Source organism: Phlebotomus papatasi, chromosome 2 (genome assembly GCF_024763615.1).
Source record: "Phlebotomus papatasi isolate M1 chromosome 2, Ppap_2.1, whole genome shotgun sequence".
Taxonomy (NCBI): Eukaryota; Metazoa; Arthropoda; class Insecta; order Diptera; family Psychodidae; genus Phlebotomus; species Phlebotomus papatasi.
Genome location: NC_077223.1, coordinates 78,447,450 through 78,467,158, shown reverse-complemented (window position 1 = coordinate 78,467,158; position 19,709 = coordinate 78,447,450). Strand labels below are relative to the sequence as shown.

The window sequence follows — 19,709 nt, the reverse complement described above, 5'->3', positions numbered from 1 at the left end:
TTAAGAACACACACAGAGACCAAAGGGAAAAATCCCCATATCATACTCAAAATAACTTTGCAAAATATACTTGAGAAGAGGTATTTTAAAATTAATAAAACAGCAGGGTTGGGAAATACTTTTCTTTTTTTATTGAATATCACAAGAAAAAAAAAAGAAAATTAAATTCACTTTTAGAAGTAAGAAAACAATATGTGAAAAGTTCACAGAAAAAGTTTTATGGCATGAAGAAAATTTGAAGACAGTTAATAATGAAATTTCTTCATAAAAGACTTTAGAACTATGTTAAAGAAAGTTGTAAACCACAAAGTTCTTCCTCATAAATAATTCATTGGTTATTGAGAGAAAGTGTATTTCATCGAGTGCATTGAAACGGCTCAAATTTCAAATGCAGTCAACTCAGAATACTATTAATGGATGCTAAAGATGCTCATTTTTGTGATAAATGTTTTTTACGAAATTATTGCCAATAATTTTTTAAACTCTATAAATTCTCTTTGGAACCTAACATTAATGTCAGAAAAAGGATAAATCGTATAAACGATGACTTCCTACAACTCTAATAAGTAATAAATCGTCGGTTGTATCAGCAATTGTGACTACTTTTAAGGAGACTATTTCATTGATTCTATTGCTCGAACTCAAAGAGAAAAAAATAACCAATTCGCGTTTTTTCAACTTGTTATTGAGGTAGGGGTCAAAGAGTGAAAGATATGACCTTTTAGTTTTTAATGACCCTCCCCAATAAAAAAAAACAATTATATAGGGATGTTTCTTTTCCTTTTCCCACCCCCAAAACCACCTCCAAAGCTATGTTTTTGTTTTGTTATTTTTTTTTAAACGGCTGCAACGATTTCTTTTATTTTTGAATACGTTTTGACAATGAATGAAAAATTTGAAATTCTGGAATTTGAAAAAAACAAAGTTCTATTACTCTGGGAGGATAATTACTAATTTATTTTTTAAAATCTGTGTTTTTTAGAGATATTAAAATATAATAAAATGGTTACATTAGTAAAGTAAACGGAATTTGATTCAATTGTCATTATATACATCTTAGTTAGGGATATCGAATTTCGATCTTCTGTGACCCTCGTCCCTCATAAGAGGACATCATTTTATATATTTGTTGTCTTTTTTTTATTTCCAAGCAATCCCCTGCTACCCCATTAAAATCATGATCTTTGTTTTATTTACATAACAGTTCCAGTGATTTCATTGATTTTTGGATATGACTTAAGGGCTTACGTAAGTTACTAAAATTAAGGGAACATCAAATTTTCTCTAATTTTTTTTCAACTTAATAAAAAAAAATTGTTTAACTTTTAGGCATATGCGCAACTTTAGTGCTTTTCGGAGAATTTTATATAAATAATTCATAAAAAATATAAATAATAAAGTAGTTTACACCGTGTTTTGTTTGGTAGAAAAAGTTGGGATCAAAATCCTTCTTATCCGCTAACGGGAAATATTTTATTCTTGAATTCAGATGGATATATTCTAGACAATTGTTATTACCACGCAGTAGTTTTTTTTCAAAAAAGAAGGTCTCTGAAAATCAAGTCTCAACGGCTCAAGTCTTAAAATTTTTAAAACAGCGGAAATATGAAGCAATTTTGCCTTCTTAACCTACGTAACCTTTTTTAAAATTGTTTTAATTTTATTAAAATTTTGAGACGAATTATTTTAATTGTCACAAAAATTTAATTTTTGACCGTAAATTATATTTTCAATCTTTTAAACTTTAATCTGTTTAAGGAGGAAAATGCCCAGATTAACTTGTTTAAACATAGACAAAAAAGTATAAATTTATATGATTGCTCATTAATTTGGCAAAGTATAACTATACAATCGAGAAAATTAATAAGATTAATTCTTTGTTAATCAGGAAGTTTCTTTAACCAAATTTTCTTAGTAAATCTATTGTGCATAAAGGATGTATCAATAGATTAACAGGAATTGGTAGGATGTTCTTCGTACTTTTTATGTGTTATGATAAAATGTCCCCCTAATTCAGAACCACCTCAAAATGGAAGCTTTTTTATGATTTATAATTCTAATAAAATAGAATTTTTTTCCTTTAGAAATATAGGGGAGAGCTGACATGTTTGAGATGCTTTTTATGTTTTTACTTTAAGGTATTATTTTGAAAGCTTAGAAAATTATCTTGAAATTTTGTATAGCGCTTAGTATACTCACTAAAATAGACTTTATTAAAATAACTCAATTTGAGTTTTTGTCACATTTATTTAAATATAATCAAAGAATAATCCACCGCATCTCAAACATGTAGGCTCTCCCCTACTAAATTTTTATTGTATATCCAACAGAAAACTTGATAACTTGAAAATACATTCATATTGATAAGTTTTAATGAAAAATGTACACATTTGCAGTTGTTTCTGAATTAAGCCATTCTTATCTTATGTTTGTTTTAAAGTTTTAATATTTTCTTACAAAAACTAAATAACATTATTTTCGAAAAATCACTTTCACTGAGCATTATATTCTTTGAAAACTGAACTTCGAAGTTGAACTTCGAATTTTGTGTTTAATTAGTTTTATTTTATTGTAAATTTTTTTCTAAAATTCTAATTATTTCAAAGAGATATTTAGCACAAATTTTGAAGCTCTCCTTTTCAAGGAATGTAACTCCTCAAAATGAAAATGATTTTAAAAATGATACTTTCGGAAAAAAGAATTTTCCAAAAAGGAATTCCGTTAAGAAAAAACTTCAGCACATTAATTAAAAATGAAGTATACATATCGCCTTAAACATAATAAATTATTTTACAAATTAAAAATTCATCAAAAATTCCAACTTGATCCCGAGACAGAGAACCTTAAACCTTTAGGAATAAGTGGGACACTTATTATCCAAAAAATTGTTACATATATATATGCATATAGAGATCAAAATAACTTTTTATTCAAAAAAAAAAATTTTTTTTGAGTCACTGATGTTCAACTGGTCCTTACAAGGTTAAAATATTTGTCAATAGTCAAAATATCTGTCAATGAAGCACAAGACGACATTTTTGGCGCCCTGTATCACGGTCCAAGAATTTTTCTTTGGATTTTCTCATGTATTTTAACAGATAATCTGATTCAAAAACATCTGAAACATCTGAAACAATGAAGGGTACCTGAATTGACATGGAGTGCATTGTATACTACATTCTGTAAACGTGTTTAAGAATCCTCTTTATCTTCAGATATATTTTTTTTCTATAGATAGTTTAAGGACGTATTTCTTTTTATGCATCAATGCTCTTCAATCATTCCTTCTAAAGAATGTTTAAGGCCAAAGATTGTAATTAGTTAAAATGCGCATTTCGTCACTTGGATCAGCAATTGTCGGAACTCGAATGAGATTCGTAACCTTTAAAACGAGAGTTGTTATTTCTCTATTTCTTATGGAAGTTGATTAAAAAAAAAACATAAAAGTATTTTAAGTGATTAAAAAAGGGAAATATTTTGAAATATTTCGATGGTGAAAGAAAATGTTAATAATTGGTTTACTACGTACTTTTATTACATGCATATTTTGCCATTATTTACTATGTCCGAATTTACCACTACGTTTGGTTCGACTTTTAAATGTTTTGTACGACTTTTGAGAATGCACTGTTTTTCAAATATCGACAATAATACTATTATTCAATTGAAATGTTCGATATAAACAGTAAAGAAACTGTTAAAATATTTCTCAAAATACCTCATGATACTAACTAAGAGAAGAATAAAATTAAATATAACAGAGAAAAAAATATTTCGTAAAATTGTTCGTAAATGTTTGTGAACGTCTGAGAACTTACTAAATGCTCGCAAATCCCACTCTTAGAAAAGTTTAGACATCATTACTAATGAAAATGAGTTGATCGGGTGATTATTATGAAATCTATTTAAAATAGTTCTTATAATCTTAAAACACATAATTATATTTGCTTGTGTTAATTAAATGAAATCGATATCCCAACTAATATTGGTCACTAATTCTTTTTAGTTCTCACAACTAATGGGCCTATATTTTCATAAAGTTGTGACAACTTTTTCAATAGTAAAGAGTGGTTTTTTACTTATGTGTTGAAGCTTTTTCGAGCTATATAGTAACCACAACTAATATGATATAGTTATTAAAGCCAATCAGATGGGTATCAACCACATTTATTTAGTTATTGGAACTAATATGTTATAGTACCCGTTACTAATCTAATTTAGTTATGATAACTAAATGAAAAAGATACTGTAACTACTATTGGTCAACTACTTAATTTAGTTACCCTAGCTAAATATGTGGATGGGTCTATGCTTACTATATTTTATAGTTTCCATAACTGTATATGAGGTAGTTGAGACTAAATTTTTCTAAGAGTGCGTATGACCCACAAAAAAGTTCGTAGAAGTTTGAACTTTTGTCACAAAAATTGTTCGTAACTTGAACACTTTTTTACGAGCATTTTTGTTCCCTTACAAACATTTGTTCGTACATTTTTGTTTGTCTGACAAAACTTTACGAACATTTTTCTGTGTGTTTACGAACATTTACGAACAAACAAATGTTCGTAAAAGAACAAAAAATGCTCGTCAAGTGATCATGTTAGGTAGGAACAATGTCTGTGAAAAAGTACAAACATTTACGAATTTTCTAGTGGGTTATACGATTTACATGCATGTCGTAGGTCCCCACTCTAAAAAAAGTTTGGTCAAATTAATAATACAAGTTTGTCAAAAGGATGTTCTTCCATATGGAAAAGTTTTTCAAATCGGCGGCCAAGTAGATCGTGTTAAAAGTTTGTACTGCAGTAGGAGTACACAAACATTTACGGACAATTTAACAAAGTATTTTTCTCTGTGTATATTAGGCTTGAAAAACGTGTTAAACTGTACTTTTTCTAAGCATTTTCCAAATGTTAATCTATCATATCCTGGCGGACTGTGGTACCCTTCCATTAATACGGTCTAACGCTAATAAATATGCAACAATTCTAAAATATTTGATTTCAAATTGGATGTTGATCACAAAAACGTGACAAACAGCATAATTGCCCTTTTCTTAAGAAATAATATAAAGCACGATTTGTCAATTCAATTTTATCGCAAGAAAAAAGTATATTGTCATTATTTATTTGACAAGTTGTTAAAAAGCTACTTGTGAAAAATTCAGGTGCTAAATGTGAAAAAAAATCAATCGAGGGTCATGAATGTAGAATACCAGTAAATTATTAATAAATCTCGCATGTTGTATATTTATAAAAAAATCATCTTCACTTTTTCTCACACCAAAATAAAAATAAACTTGATTTCATTCATGCATTTTAACCCGACCAATTTATATCGCATTATCGCGGAAGCTTTTCCTGGCTTTTCTACAAGAGCATCATTTTCCGCTGAGGTGTGTTGAGTGGCAAAAAAGGATGCAGAGAGGGTGAATTTTAATTGAATTTCCACTAGCAATTAGCCAGAAATTTGAGGTAGGGCATAATAACATTGGGCTTATATCTCAATTTGTATTTTGGCTCACTTTGTCAGAATATTTCCACTTGAGGGATTTTCCATCAAAATTGCAGTCATTTTTGCATGAGTGAAATTTTAAGGAGGGTACCATATGTGTTTTCTGGGAAACATTGTTACGTAATTCTAAGAGGATCTTATGATCTATCTTTCTCACCTGGATCCAAACACGTTTCCATCACTTCAGCAGTCATAATTTGTTGACGTGAAACAGAGGAAAACCACCCCTTTTTCACACTTCCAGACAAATCCACTCAATGGCACAAATCCAGACAATTTATTTGTCTTCTTGCACAAATCACTACAATATTTCCTTTCTATTGATTTTCCACTCATAAACCTACGAAAATTTGTCCTACACACTCCAATCACTGACGCACCACTTTTCTGGAAGAGAAAAGGACACAAAAGGATTGCACTTTAATTAATTAGTTAGTGATATATTTAAGAAAAAAAAATTAAAATAACTATACAGAGGTATGAACGAACAATAGTGAGATTTCGCAAAAATACGCTAAAGACCGAAAGTGATGAGCTCGTCTAGAAGTTATTAAAATAAAGAAGCTCCTCATTCGCTTCCACGCGAATTTAAAATAGACTGCCGGCGCGAAAAATCTGTTCTGTTGACTCTTTTCTGGCTGGCAAGTCGTTCTCCCCACTTTGCGCCTGCCCAAAATGCTTTTCCTCGCCGGATTTCTTACCAGCCGGACCAGGAGAATCACAATCTCTCTTCCTCCCAATTGGCATTCATTCAACAGATCCCCCGTCTTGTCGTAATTGCGTCTACCACGCGTTATAACAGTCTGTTCATGACACTGTGTTTTTTAATCAATAACTTTTTCTCTAGCTAAATTTATTTTAATTATCTTTACCTACAATAAGTAAAACTATACAAAGAAAAAGTCAAACTGTAATTTTTCAAGATTGATTTTGACAAAATAGTTTGAATTTATGCACTGCGACATGTTGAACATGGAAAATTTGTTCGATTATCGCTAGGTGGCGTCCAACTGTCAATCTATCAATTACAAATATGAAATACTCAAATATGTCCGGCTTTGTCGTTATATCACCATTTTGGATATTTTGTAGTCTTTGAGATCTTAGAAGACCATCATGCGTCGACGATGCGTGAAACCGTGCTCAGTAGTTGGAAAAAATTGTTAAACTGTTGATATAATGTTAAGCTTCTCTGGTCAAGCACTGTCACTGGCCACGACAAAACTTTGTTAAGAGGGCACGCAATAGTTAGCCCAATGTACATTGAAGCAGTTCATTAATAAGGACTGTCTAATTCTTCCAATACGAGAACAATTCAAAAACGAACGAATAAATATCGCCAAGATTATTGAAGAGATAAGGATATAGTAGGGGAAAGCGCGGCACCATTGGACGATTAATGTGATTTATCCATTATAATATTATATTTTAATAGGTAGTCCAATACCTCAAATTTTCATAAAAGACCTATGGATGAAATCCATAAGGAGCATAGAGAAAAAATTGAATTGTCTGAAGCTTGAGTCGTCCGAGGGTAGTGCGCTTTCCCCTATGTTTATCGGATGTATTCCTGTTACATTCTACAAATCGTCCTTTTACATAATCATTCCCAACATCCTACGATGTACCACTATTGAGATAAAATTTGTTTTATAAAATATTGATACCGATTTTTTAAAAAAAAAAGTATTTTTATCTCAAGATAGCTCAAAATTTAGAAAAATGATGGACCTGTAGTAATTTATAATTCAACTTCAGTTACTATACGACCTGACTTCAGATAAAAAGTTTTATTATAGTTACGGTTAGATGGTTCTAGACGAATTGTATTTGCAACATATCACTGTAAAGAAATTTCATTCAAAAAATCAGGGAATTGCATTTTTGGACTCATGACAAAAAAGCTTGATTTTGACATTGTCAGGTTTCGAATTCACGCGTGACAAAATTCCATAAAAATTACAGAATTCCCCTATATGGTGTCTATACACTAGAAGCAATTTTCGTCAAAAATTGCCTTTTTAAAAAAAAATCTGACGTTTCTGCCTACAAGGACAGGGGAAATTTTCTTTAAAAAGGCATTTTTTAAAGAATTTCTACTGTGTAGAGACCATAAGAGTTACCAATGAACTCCAAAAAATACCGGCCACTTTAAATAACATTTTTACCGCTGCACGTGCACACTGTTTTAGATAAGAATAGTACAGCATAAGGAGGTGCATGAAAATTACTATGGGAAACTGAGGCAGTAGTAGACACGGGGTAATTGTAAACACTGCAATCTTTTTTTTAATTATATTATTATTCATTTATTTCGATGTACCGGGCTTTTTATTTATTTATTGCCATTTTGTACATTATTCAATTTACAAATGTATTATTCAATTTGCAATATTTCGTTAAAAATGTCCATTCAGACGCTTCAATCATTTGCACCGGGCGGGGCTCGAACACTTATCTGTGTCAGTCGAGCCGGGGGTCACACCGCCCAAGAGCCAAACGCTCCTACCAATTGCACCACGGACCCCCTCCCTTTTTTAATTATATATTAGACTTTAAAAGACGAGACTTATATCAATTCCTAAAAGGCCTAGGGGAAACTGGGGTACCACCAAACAGGGGTCCCACTAAACACTGCGATTTTTTAAATAGGTATAGGACTTCAGAGAATGAGACTTATATAAAATCATAGATACTAATAGGGATGCTTGTCCAGCGAAAGAATGATCCACATAGTTCAAGTACAGTGCCCGCCTCTCTAATCCGGATCGGCGTAATCCGGACAAGTTCTCGACTGTTACATATAAAATAATTTTGAGGTTATGAATGCATGTCTGTCTGTTTAATAATTGAAGTATAATAGCACAGAATTCTCTAATTATGTCTTTTTAATCTTTTTTTAAAAAACTTTTATACTAATTCTATAAAAAAATCTTGTTGTATATTTTCGAGACGTTGAACAAATTCAAAAACTCCATCCGAATAACGAAGCGGACAGAGCGAAAATCTGTCATATTGTCTCCCAATCACCCGGATTACAAAGCGGGCACTGTAATTTAGAAATGAGAATCTTTTTTCGCAAAATTTTGAGATTTTGATAATTTTAGTCATTTATATATCTACCTGGAAAATAAAACTGAAATAAGTCACATTATCAAATTTCACTACACCAGTACTTTCCTATATGTTTCGGGATAATACTAAACAGAGAAGGGGCACCACCAAACAGGCAAATTTCTCACAATTGTATATGTCGCGAGCGTAGTTTATATGGCAAAATTTTTCCACTTTTCTTTCTTACTCTGCGTCTCTCTCTTTTATTGATTTCCGGAATTTATATCCATTCATCCAATTTTCATTCAAAGTTGGAGAGAAATGGAAGAAATATATAGTTCAACGAACGTAATTTTGCCTTAAATGAGTTTTTAATCAAGAATTGGTGGTTGATTTTTCGATTTTATCAAAACACATCTGAAGAGCGCGTGAAATTCGAACTTTAAGTACAATGTTTGCCACGATTTAGTGGCGCTGCTTACCAAAAAGAAGTCGATTGTTGTTAAAATGACGGAAAGTCAATGGAAAAATATGTTCGTTTGTGCATTGCTTTAGTTTTCTGCTTTTTTAGCCATTTATTCTAAATGTTGCAGTGTTTTTTTGAGAATTATTCAGATTGTTAATATATTCTTTATAATTAGAAGCTGTTGTGGTTGTGAATGCCCAAAATGCCTTCAATGGGTGAGAAAAAGATTTGTTTACTGGTGCCCCAGAAAGTGTTTGATGGTACCCCGGGTGGTTGGAAAAAGGCAACAAATGCATGGTGAAACAATTTTCCTTTTTACGGAAAATTGAAGTTTTACAAAATCCTTGTATACATTAATATGCAGTCTATATCTTAGGCTGTAGCATGGGGTAAGCAACAATTTTCTAAAACTTACAGATTTCTTAGGAAATATGGTCAAATGCGCATCTTTCAAAAGTGTTTAGTGGTATCCCAGTTTCCTCTATATCAATTCACAGATGTTATAGGGATCCTTGTCCACTCGAAGAGTGATTGACGTGAGTTCAAGTAGTTTATATATAAAAATAAGTGTTTACAACTACCCCATGTTTATTATTGCCCCAGTCTCCCTTACAGGTACTATATCATAAGGCTATCATTATCATTCACAGAAGAATATAGCCTGCGCATAATCTCTTTTAATTTGCAAACAATAATATCTTTAAGACCTAAGTTCAAGCGTTTTCTTAAAGTGGAATTCCCTGTGCTGGGGTGCACAATTCAGAGTTTGACATGATTAGTAAGCCATGGTTTAAAAAAAAATTATTACGTGGCTTGTACTCGGATTATTTCGTCTCATAATTCTTTTATAATTACGAAAACATACAGTAATTATACAAAGATTGCTAATTTAAGTAAAATTGTTTTCAGTTCGCCTTTTTTGCCTTTCCTAAGTTAGCAAAGACACTTTTTTCCCAAAATTAGCTCGTGAAAAAATTGTGTGTTTCGTGGAATATTTTGCCCCAGACTCCCCTAAATGTATTATAACTATTTCTACGAATTATTGAGTTTAAAAAAAGGTGTTAAAAATTATAAAGTGTGAGACTTTTTGGTGTCTTTAATGCTAATATTTATCTAAAGTAATATCAATCCGAAAAATTGCATGATAACCGAGACTGTCCGTGTTGCATTTAGTTGCATTCTTTGCATTCTATTACTCAATGCACAATACAAATTCAATCAACTCCCGATTGATTGATAAAAGAGACAACGTCACGTTTTGACATACCTTTTCATCTAAAATTAGGTCTTTATCTACAATTAGCGCAGCAATTAAATTTGGACTTTGCAGTGCTATTTATACAACATGTTTTTCCACCAAGCTACATGCATTGACAAATTGAGGTCAGTGTTCGTAGAGTGAGAGGCAGCCAGGAAAATGAGGAGCATTTCCTGGCGCGGGAAAATATAATCGTCTTTCTAGGAATTTCAGGAACCCTCACCCTAGACACATTTTGCCTTGACACAGTACCGGTGAAGGGTTTCCCCTCCCGAGGGTGAATACGTGAATCTAGGAAGGTCGTCCTTTTTAGTGGAGTGAGTTATTTCCTCAATGAAAATGTCAATTTTTTTAATTCTTCGCTCTAAACATCAATAAATTATTATTCCTATCTCTTATAATATATTCTATCAATATTTCTGTACCCCAAAACCCCAGAAATGTGCGATATATCTCACAATAGCAACAGAGAAAGGGAAAAAGGGTAATATTTACCTCACACACCTTAACACGTTTCCCTAGTTCTTTTCTTCACGCAGTACCACTCACACTTCACTTTAGAAAATCTAACTAGAGGCAGATAGCTCACTAACATTGGTAAAACATTGCTTAATTAATTTTAAACTGCAAATTTTCACTAAATTCTTCTCTACAATTTTCTTGACCCCTGAACATCTGCAATTTTTGATGGCACTCTGACAGTTTGCAGGAAAGCTTTCACATACAAGCTTTTTGGGTATTTAAGTACTAAACCCTGCAACAGCAACATAAATGCCCACAAATTCAAATATATGAACATAAAATCGTTACTCACACTTCCTTCACTAAATATAGTGTCACTTTAATACGCCTTATTTGCTTTCCGTGAGTCATTGTGAAATTGTTTGTTTTGGATGAAAGAATCTTACAATCCCAATAGTATTCATTATTGAGTGATAATTAATAGTCAAAGAAGATAGTAATTAAGTGGTCATTAATTTTTGATAGACGGAGTAGTAGTAATCTTTGGGAAATTTTGCAATGGAAGATTTTTATGTTTACGCGGAATAGTAATTAATTTACGTATTGCAAAAAATTCTTTAGAATGATTTACTGAGCAATAATAAGTTAACAAAAGTTTTATAATTAAATTAGTTCATTTTTTACATCAGAGACTTAGAAAAATTATAATAATAATTCACAGGCGTGTAATATGATGCTACACATAGTCATATCATTTTTTATATTTTCATTAATATTTCTCCATGTCATCATATTACCCTTTTTAAATAAAAAAAATAGGGGAGAGTGGGGCAGTTTCACGAAGATGAAGTTATTTTAAGATTCATTTTCCAAATGCGTATCAATATTGAAACTAAAGAAGTCCAGTTAGTTTCTCTTGCGTATTGCCTGATATAACTTCGAAAAAGGAACTTACCTGTGAAAATAAGAAAAAGATAAGTGTTTTTTTTAATCGAAAGCTAATTTAATATAAGATTGTAAATAACTATATATATAAAAAAAAGAATTTATCGTGAGAAGTAAATACTACACTGAGTGAGTGAGAAAAATCCGTAAAAGTTAAAATAACATTCCGGAAATGTTTAATTTACCCTGCATTATTTATCCGAAATCGGTGTAAATATTATGCTTTTAAGGCGTATTAGGGGTTAAAGTTACCCTTTTTTCATGTTAATTTTACCCTAAAATAGGTGTAAAATTAACATTAAAAAATGTTGATATAATTTTACACCTAAAAAGTGTTAAAGTTATGAGGAAAAAAAGTAAATCGCAGGTACTTAATTTATACCAGCAATGACGAAGACATTAAGCGTGTTCAAAAGTTTTGTTTACAAAATGTAGGGGAAACCGGGGCACTACCAAACACGGGGTACCACCAAGCACTGCGATTTTTTAATCAGATATGCAACTTCAAAGGACAAGACTTATAGAAATTTATAGGCATTCCAGGAATGCTTGTCCACTGAAGAAATGGTCGAGAAAGTCCGAGTTGTTTAGAAATAAAAATTAGTGTTTAGAACTACCCCGTGTTTGGTGGTGCCCAGTTTCCCCTACACGCCGAAAATATAAAAATAATCATGGATTTTTTTCTTTGGAATGTCTCATGTTTTTTCACTATCTTATAAATTTTACAATTTAAAATAGAAGGGATGGCAAAGCGTCCCAGGGATTCATGAAATACTTGAGCTCTTGACTTGGATGTTATATCTCAAAAATACTTTTGCATAATTTACCTTTTACCGGTTATCAAAAGATTTGGTCCAATTCATGAATTACTCAACAAATCCCCCAGAATAGTTTTAGGAGTAATAGAAGTTATTTTCGGGCAAAAATTACTTATCGAATCATAACTGACTCATTACCAGTTCTCAACCAATTTGAACCGATACATAAATCACTTGGAACATTGCCCAAAATACATATTAGAAATAATACAATTGAATTTTGTATAAAAATTATTTATCGATTATATACCGGTTTATAACCTATTGGACCCGGTTCAGTTTTATTGGAAAGGGAAATTCCAAGACCTTTCCAACAAGTTTAAATATAGCCCCATTCGCTTGATGAATGTGCATTCTAGAGGATTTTTAACATTTAACTTTCAAAAATCGTTGTAATAGGAATGATTCAGCAGTATTTTCGTATAAGGATGAAACGTTCGCTTGGATAATCTCCAAAACATATTTAAAGTGAGAAAAACTTGCAAAACGTGTTTTCGAGCAATCCAAAAATCATGGTTTTGGAAACGAAGGGAAGGGGTGGGAGAAAATAAGGGGGCTGTTAATGGTCCCAGGGTCGACTTATAGGGGAGTCCCCGAAGGTCTCAAGTCTGTAACCGTTTGGCTTCTAAAAACGGCCGGATCGGTTTGGTGGAAACGGCCGGACGGGCAGATGCACAGACGCAAAATCACTAGAGATTAAATTATATTAGGGATTATACATAATACTGCTCTCTTTTGTGGTGTTCGAACAGTAAAATAGAATACTTATCCTTAGTACCATTTTTTAAGAAAATTACCGGATGACGTTCGTATTCTGCATCCAATAGTTAGTCTTGTACCGATTTTTCTAGCCTATCACGTAAAGTGGGTAGTAATCTCAGTGTAATACTACAGTGGGGACGTGCTAGAACATTTTCAAAGGAGAAAGTGAAACGACCTCAAAAATTTAAATGTAATCGAGTTTCCTCAATGCACGTGTTTTTTAATTTGTTCTCGCGAGTGTCAATAAAATTTGGTGAACAGTTTTTAAGGACAGGAATGATCCTTTTGGCCAAGAAGCGGAGTGAATAGGGTAGTTTTTCTAAAGCGAGACAGTTTGGAAAGTGGGACAAAGCAGTGTTTAATGTGAGACATCTCCCTAAAAACTTGATAATAAATTAATTAAATATTTCAATATTCGATAAAAACATTATTAAGCCTAATATTGTGATTATTTGAGAAGTTAAAAATGCAAAAGTCGTTATTAAGCACTCAAAGGGTGCAAGTCACCCAGAATAATTTAAAAAAATGTATTGCATGCGTGATATTCATAACCTTGACACGGTAGTTTTCATTTTCTCTGTTTCTTATGGAAGTTGCTAGGAAAGTATCAAAGTGTTTTAAGCGGTAAAGTAAATCATTTAAGAGGTGAATAAAAAATATTTGTGATATATTGAAGTTAAAAAGGAGAGAAAAGTGATTTTATTTCGTGTTGCTTTCAAAACAAGTTTTATGAAATCTTGGACAAGTTGATTTTGTGAATGAATTTGGAGGTTTTGTGCAGTGAAATCATGTTAACAAGGACGACAAAGATCCTTAAATATCCGGAGAAATAGTTGCAACAGCAGTTAGTAGCTGATAAGAACAAAATCTCCTGGAAAAGGCTCCAAGGATTTTCAGATTCCGAAGACCACTTTTTCTGACAGAATGGATAATAAATATCGCAAAAACACCTGGAAAAGACAAATAAGAGCCTCTACAGAACTCCCAAAAAAGTGGAAAAGGACTTGGGCAGATGGGGAATTGAAATGTGCTAAAAATTGCATCCGCTTTAAAGCTATAACTGCTGGACAGCGCGAGGCGTCTGTGCTATTTACAGAACCTCTTTTTGGTTGGACGTCCAGGAAGTTCTTGGTAATTAGTATTCCTCAAGTGTTACCCGGACATAAAGCAGGGATTAGTATAACCATCCAATGTGCAAGTATACGCAGAAAACCTTCAAAAATTAATTTTCTACATATTTCGTATAACATTTTGTCATTAATATCACTATGTCCATCTTTCCAAAAGTTTTTGTCCCGCTTTCCAAAATTTTGCCCATCTTTTCAAAATGTGTTGTTTTCTAATTTGATTGAATATTCTAATTAATTGGTTGAAATTTCTAATAAAAACTGTTAAGATTCTGTTAGAATATTTCACAAGGAATCTCATGATATACATTAAATGAAAATAATAAATATTTATTCGGCTTAAAAATGCATTTGAAATTGAACTTTTTCTTAAGTGTCTCCCTTTCCACAATGCATCCTAGTATTTAGTGATGAAGTACAGTGCTAGGGAGTGAAAAAATAAATTTCCAAGATCAGTGACAAGCTCGAATCTGAGGGTTTCATTTAGTGAGTACATTTTGAACTTTAGATGTCCAACCACCGAGTGCCGGTATAAAAAAAAGTTCGTCTTTAATTTTTTGGTAGACCCCAAGCAATTGGACATCAATTTGATAACGAGCTATCAGTTAAAACAGCGTGAAGTGATTGAATTCATTGTAAAAGTGCGTGCATCGCCCGAGAATCCAGTGTCGGTTACACTCATTTTATTCAAATTTGAGAAAAATTATTTTACATGAAAACTGACATAGATTTTTTATTCGAACATCCTCTCCGTAGTATTACTCTGACGTAGTAACATATATATTGAGTATACTGAGAAAAGAAGAGGTTGCGATTAACTTTTTTTCGTCAGAACTTTAACACTTTCTAGGTGTAAAAATATATCAACATTTTTTAATTTTAATTTTACATCTTTTTAGGGGTAAAATTAACATGAAAAAGAGTCATTTTAACCCCTAATACACCTGAAAAGGGTAATATTTATACCGATTTTGGATCAATACTGGAGGGTAAAATTAACATTTCCAGAATGTTATTTTAACTTTTTCTGATTTTTCTCAGTGTAATGAGATTGATTTTGCGTCAGAATGGCTTTTAAATTCCCAGCCGATATCTCAAATTAGCAGCAGAATGACCATTTTCTATGGAACTCACAGTGAAATTTTCCAGTGGAAAATTTCTTCGCAGTTGGGATAGTTTTTTTAAAAGATAGTCAAACGGTAAATGTGAGAATGAATAAGGTAAAAATCGTAGAATTAGATAGATTTCACTTCAAGGAGGAAAATTAGAAAATTACATATAATGTGAAGAATTGTGTTGTTACGACAATTTTGTGTCAATACGGCAAAGAAGCAAGTCAAATGCGCTGTGCGCAAATGTTTAATTTTTGGCGCGGATTTCCTCTCTTGGAATATGATAGTAATTTTGGGTCTTCTCTAATGACAAAATAATTTTTTAAATAGTTTTATAACGATAGTATTCCTATCCTAACTCAATTTTTAGTGATAGCTGTGACTATATTTCAACGTAAAAATATTCAATATTTCAAGAATTCGATTTTGAGTTAGAATGTTAGGATTAATAATTAGGCTCGGGCTTTGAGATTATTATGATCAATCTTAGAAATATTAAATAACATTTCATTATATTAGTGCAACAAGTGTTTAAATCTTATTTCTTCAGCGGAGTTTTCTTTGTGCAAAAATATTTCACTTGTAGATGATGTATCGGTGATAAAAATCCGCCTTTTGTGTGTCTAAATTCCAAAGCTCTGGGTGCTTTAAAAGTGAATCTCTGTCGTGAGCTTGACTTGCTGCTGAACTTACTTACCAATGAGTTAGTGAATGCAGAGGTGGGCAGAATTGGCCGCTCCAGTGAAGATGGGGAACACCTGAATGTGAACACCTTCCACTTCGGCGGTGTTGAAGCGGAAAGGTCGATACGACCTTCTGACATTTTGCAGGCCCAGTGCTCACGATGGATGGTGAAAGTATCCTGCGTCTTTCCAAGAATCTATTTCAAATCATCCTTCTGTCCATTCTTCTTGGGTACAATGAGAAAATTTCAATTATTAAGAATACATGTGGTTGATAGAATTGCATCAGAGTGACCAAATTAAGTGTTGTGGCTTTTCTGAGATAATACCTCATGGTCTATTGCATAAGTAGTGAGCCGGTGTGTGAATTAGAGGCTCAGCATGGCTTTCACTTTCCGATTCCCGCGGACAGTGTACCAAACTGGGCACCTTGTGTGAGTGTAACATTTCTCTACCTGGCCTGAAGTTCAAGTTCAGAGACTCTTAGGCAAAACTGGAGCAAGATCAATTTGTGTGTCTCTCACCTATTGCCAACAGGTAGTTATGAGTGCCATGTAGCGCCAAGTAATTGGATTTCAGACAAATTATGGCTCTCCAATTGACCCGTAATTAACTTTTGACTTCTCTGTGACAAACAGCAAGAGTTCAGTTACTCATCACGAAAGGTGCAAGAAGGTCACAATGAATAAGTCCTGCAAGCTTTTCATAATTCTTATAATCATTCCTGGGAGTTTTGTAGATTGTAAGCCAATCTATTCCAAAAACTACGACAATCAGCAGTTGGAAGTGAGGCAAATTGATGGACTTGGACAAATTGTCCCTGGACTGGTTGGTACGGCTGTTGGGGGTGCTGTTAATCCAGGAATTGGAGGCATTGTTGGTGGAATAGTTGGACCAATTATAGGCAATATTGTTACTTCAGCTGTAGACAATCTTTTGGCAAATTTAGGAGATGAGTAAGTCTTTTGTGGATGAAATGATAAAGAAAAACAGCAATGATCTAACTTTGCATCTAAAAATTATTTAATTTCTGTTAGGGTAAGTGTGCTAAATTTCGACATAGTTGCATGCAAGCGCCAAAGTCTCAAGTTTGAAATGTAATATATTTAATAGAAATTGATTTTTTTCATTCCTTCTACTTAAGGAGTGTTGCTTAGAACCTTGTAGACGGTTTGTTGCGTTTATTGTCTTTATTTACTTTACAATCATTCTTAATACATTTTAAAATGAATGAAGATGTAGACATAGCTTTGGTGCCCTATATCGGCCACCTTTATTCTCATAGTTCCTTGTCCTTCGAGAATTCTTCCAATATCTTTTTCACGTCATCTCGTTTGTCGAAGCTACATTTTTTGTTATTCTTTTGCATTGTATAATCTCTGGAGTATGTAAAAACTAAAAATTCATGAAAATTCGAGGAACAAAAAAGGTGACCGAAATTGCAAGCTGGCCGGAATTTGGCACACTTACCCTATATCAATGAAATCGAAAGGGTTTAATTCTTAGCAATTATAAAATTTATAAAGAAATTGCACACAAAATAATTAGATTGGTATTTTCAAGAAAATAACCATTTTAATTTTATTAACAACACTAATATGGATGACTATTATTAGATTTTAATTTTATCATATTTTTATTGTTCTAAATTTCGCAAATTTAGAAAGTGGCAATATGTCTTTCAACCTTGTGTTTTAGTGTATTAATATACTATTTTTCCAATTTTAAGGTAATTTTTTCAATATTATTTTTCTTGATGTAAAAAAAAGAATTGCATATTCTTGGCTGAACTTCATGATTAAGTAAATTATCAAAGCAAAATAAAAGAAAAATTATTTTTAAATAATTAAATATTTTTCATTGTGATTTTGCTATGTCTAAATGGGTAAGATGATTACACACTACCTATTTAGAATATGAACAAGTTATATTGAAATTTCAGTTTTCGTTTGCAAAACAATTTAAAAATTTGCTGTTCTGCAATAAATCAATTAGAATTGATTAGCATATGAATTTAACACTGAAATGACTTACACAGAAAAAAATATTTTGTAAAATAGTTCGTAAATGTTTGTGAAATCCTATGGCAGACCCACGTGTGTTTACGAACATTTACGAACAAATGTTTGTAAAAGTACAAAACATGTTCGTCAAATGATCATTTTACGAACAATATTTGTGAAAAAAGTACAAAATTTTACGAACTTGTTTGTGGGTTATACGATTCACGATCATTTCGTAAGTCTTCCATGGGATTTCACAAACATTTACGAACAATTTTACAAAATATTTTTTTCTGTGTAGTTAAAAACAACACTCCCATTTCAGCCAAATGTTCACTACCGCACGGGACGCCCCCGCTCCTTACGACTCCTACGTGGTTAACATCCCCAATGTAGGCCCTTATGTCCTGCTTGTACCAAAACCTCGTGAAATTGCATCGGAAAACCTTGATGGTTCTGCTGAAAATAAGGATAAATCTGCATCGGGTAGCGAGGATAAAACAAGAATTTCCTCATTGATATCCAGCGGAAGATCACCAAGTTCAGTCCGAGTTATTCCGTACAAATCACTCCATCTTATGAAGAAACCACCAGGGTCATCTCAGGTAAAACTTTTCCATCAGGCCCAAAATTAGATGAGTCAAATAGAAATAAACACTAAACAATTCCACAACAACACTTTTATTATCACATCTCTATGGATTGATAGTTGTTTTCGTGTAATTCCTCAACTATTTTACGTCTATTAGAAAACAATTGCAACTGGAATTCCGTACGGATGAGGATTGTAGTAGGGATACCGTGGGTTCAATCTGTAATGATGACAGTTGTAGGGCTTTCTTATACAATACGGTGCTCCTCGGTATCTTCGTCTGAGATTTCTCCGTCGCTGATTGAGGGCAAAAGCTGCTCCAATTGCAGCACCTCCACCTCCTCCTCCAAAAGCCACTGCTCCTCCATGATGAGCAATAGCCATTGCGAGGACAAAGAAGTGGATGATCAACAGGGAAACAATTACTATCCGCATGGTAAAAGAACGTTTGGATTGATTTGCAAATATGGGCTTTTTCTTTGGAAGACAACTCAAAACTGATCGTTTGAGAATTTTTAGCTTATAGCAAAACTCAAAAGTGATAAATTCTTAAAGCAAATCAATTAGCAGGAAATATAGTTGTGAGTCAACAAAGAGAGATGCCCCATAAAATTGCGTTCTGTCGCCAGAAACCACAACACAATCTGAGATGATCTTGGTTCATTTGATTAGAGCTCCCTGTTTGTACGAGTTAGCGAAAGAATGCGAGAAGATACTAATTGTTTCTGTAGAAAAAATACAATTTTGGCAAGGTGTGCCTTTATCTAAAATTTTTTTTCTATAGAGAAAAAAATCATTAAACACTTTAAGAATTTAGGTGAGATTCTTTTGAGATCTCAGCTTGTATGGTGTTGAACCTGATGTTTTTTTAATTGGGTCTTAACTCTGAAGGAATACGTTTATGACCAAGGGG

General features: G+C 32.6%; 1 protein-coding gene across 15 annotated transcripts in view; it reads right to left on the bottom strand.

Moving 5' to 3' along the window:
* Positions 1-10,993, bottom strand: part of LOC129804549 (MAGUK p55 subfamily member 7) — a 30,789-nt gene extending 19,796 nt beyond the window's left edge. For 5 of the 15 annotated variants that reach the window (XM_055851919.1, XM_055851923.1, XM_055851929.1 and 2 more), the window contains exons 1-2: positions 10,788-10,987; positions 5,672-5,901 (exon numbers count right to left, since the gene is read on the bottom strand). In XM_055851919.1, coding sequence (XP_055707894.1) covers positions 5,672-5,708 — 37 coding nt within the window. In that variant the 5' untranslated portion in view covers positions 5,709-5,901; positions 10,788-10,987. Of the gene's footprint in view, positions 1-5,671; positions 6,170-10,787 lie in introns of those variants that run through there. The other 10 variants (XM_055851920.1, XM_055851924.1, XM_055851926.1 and 7 more) reach the window with 6 other exon arrangements.
* Between the last annotated feature and the right edge of the window lie 8,716 nt (positions 10,994-19,709).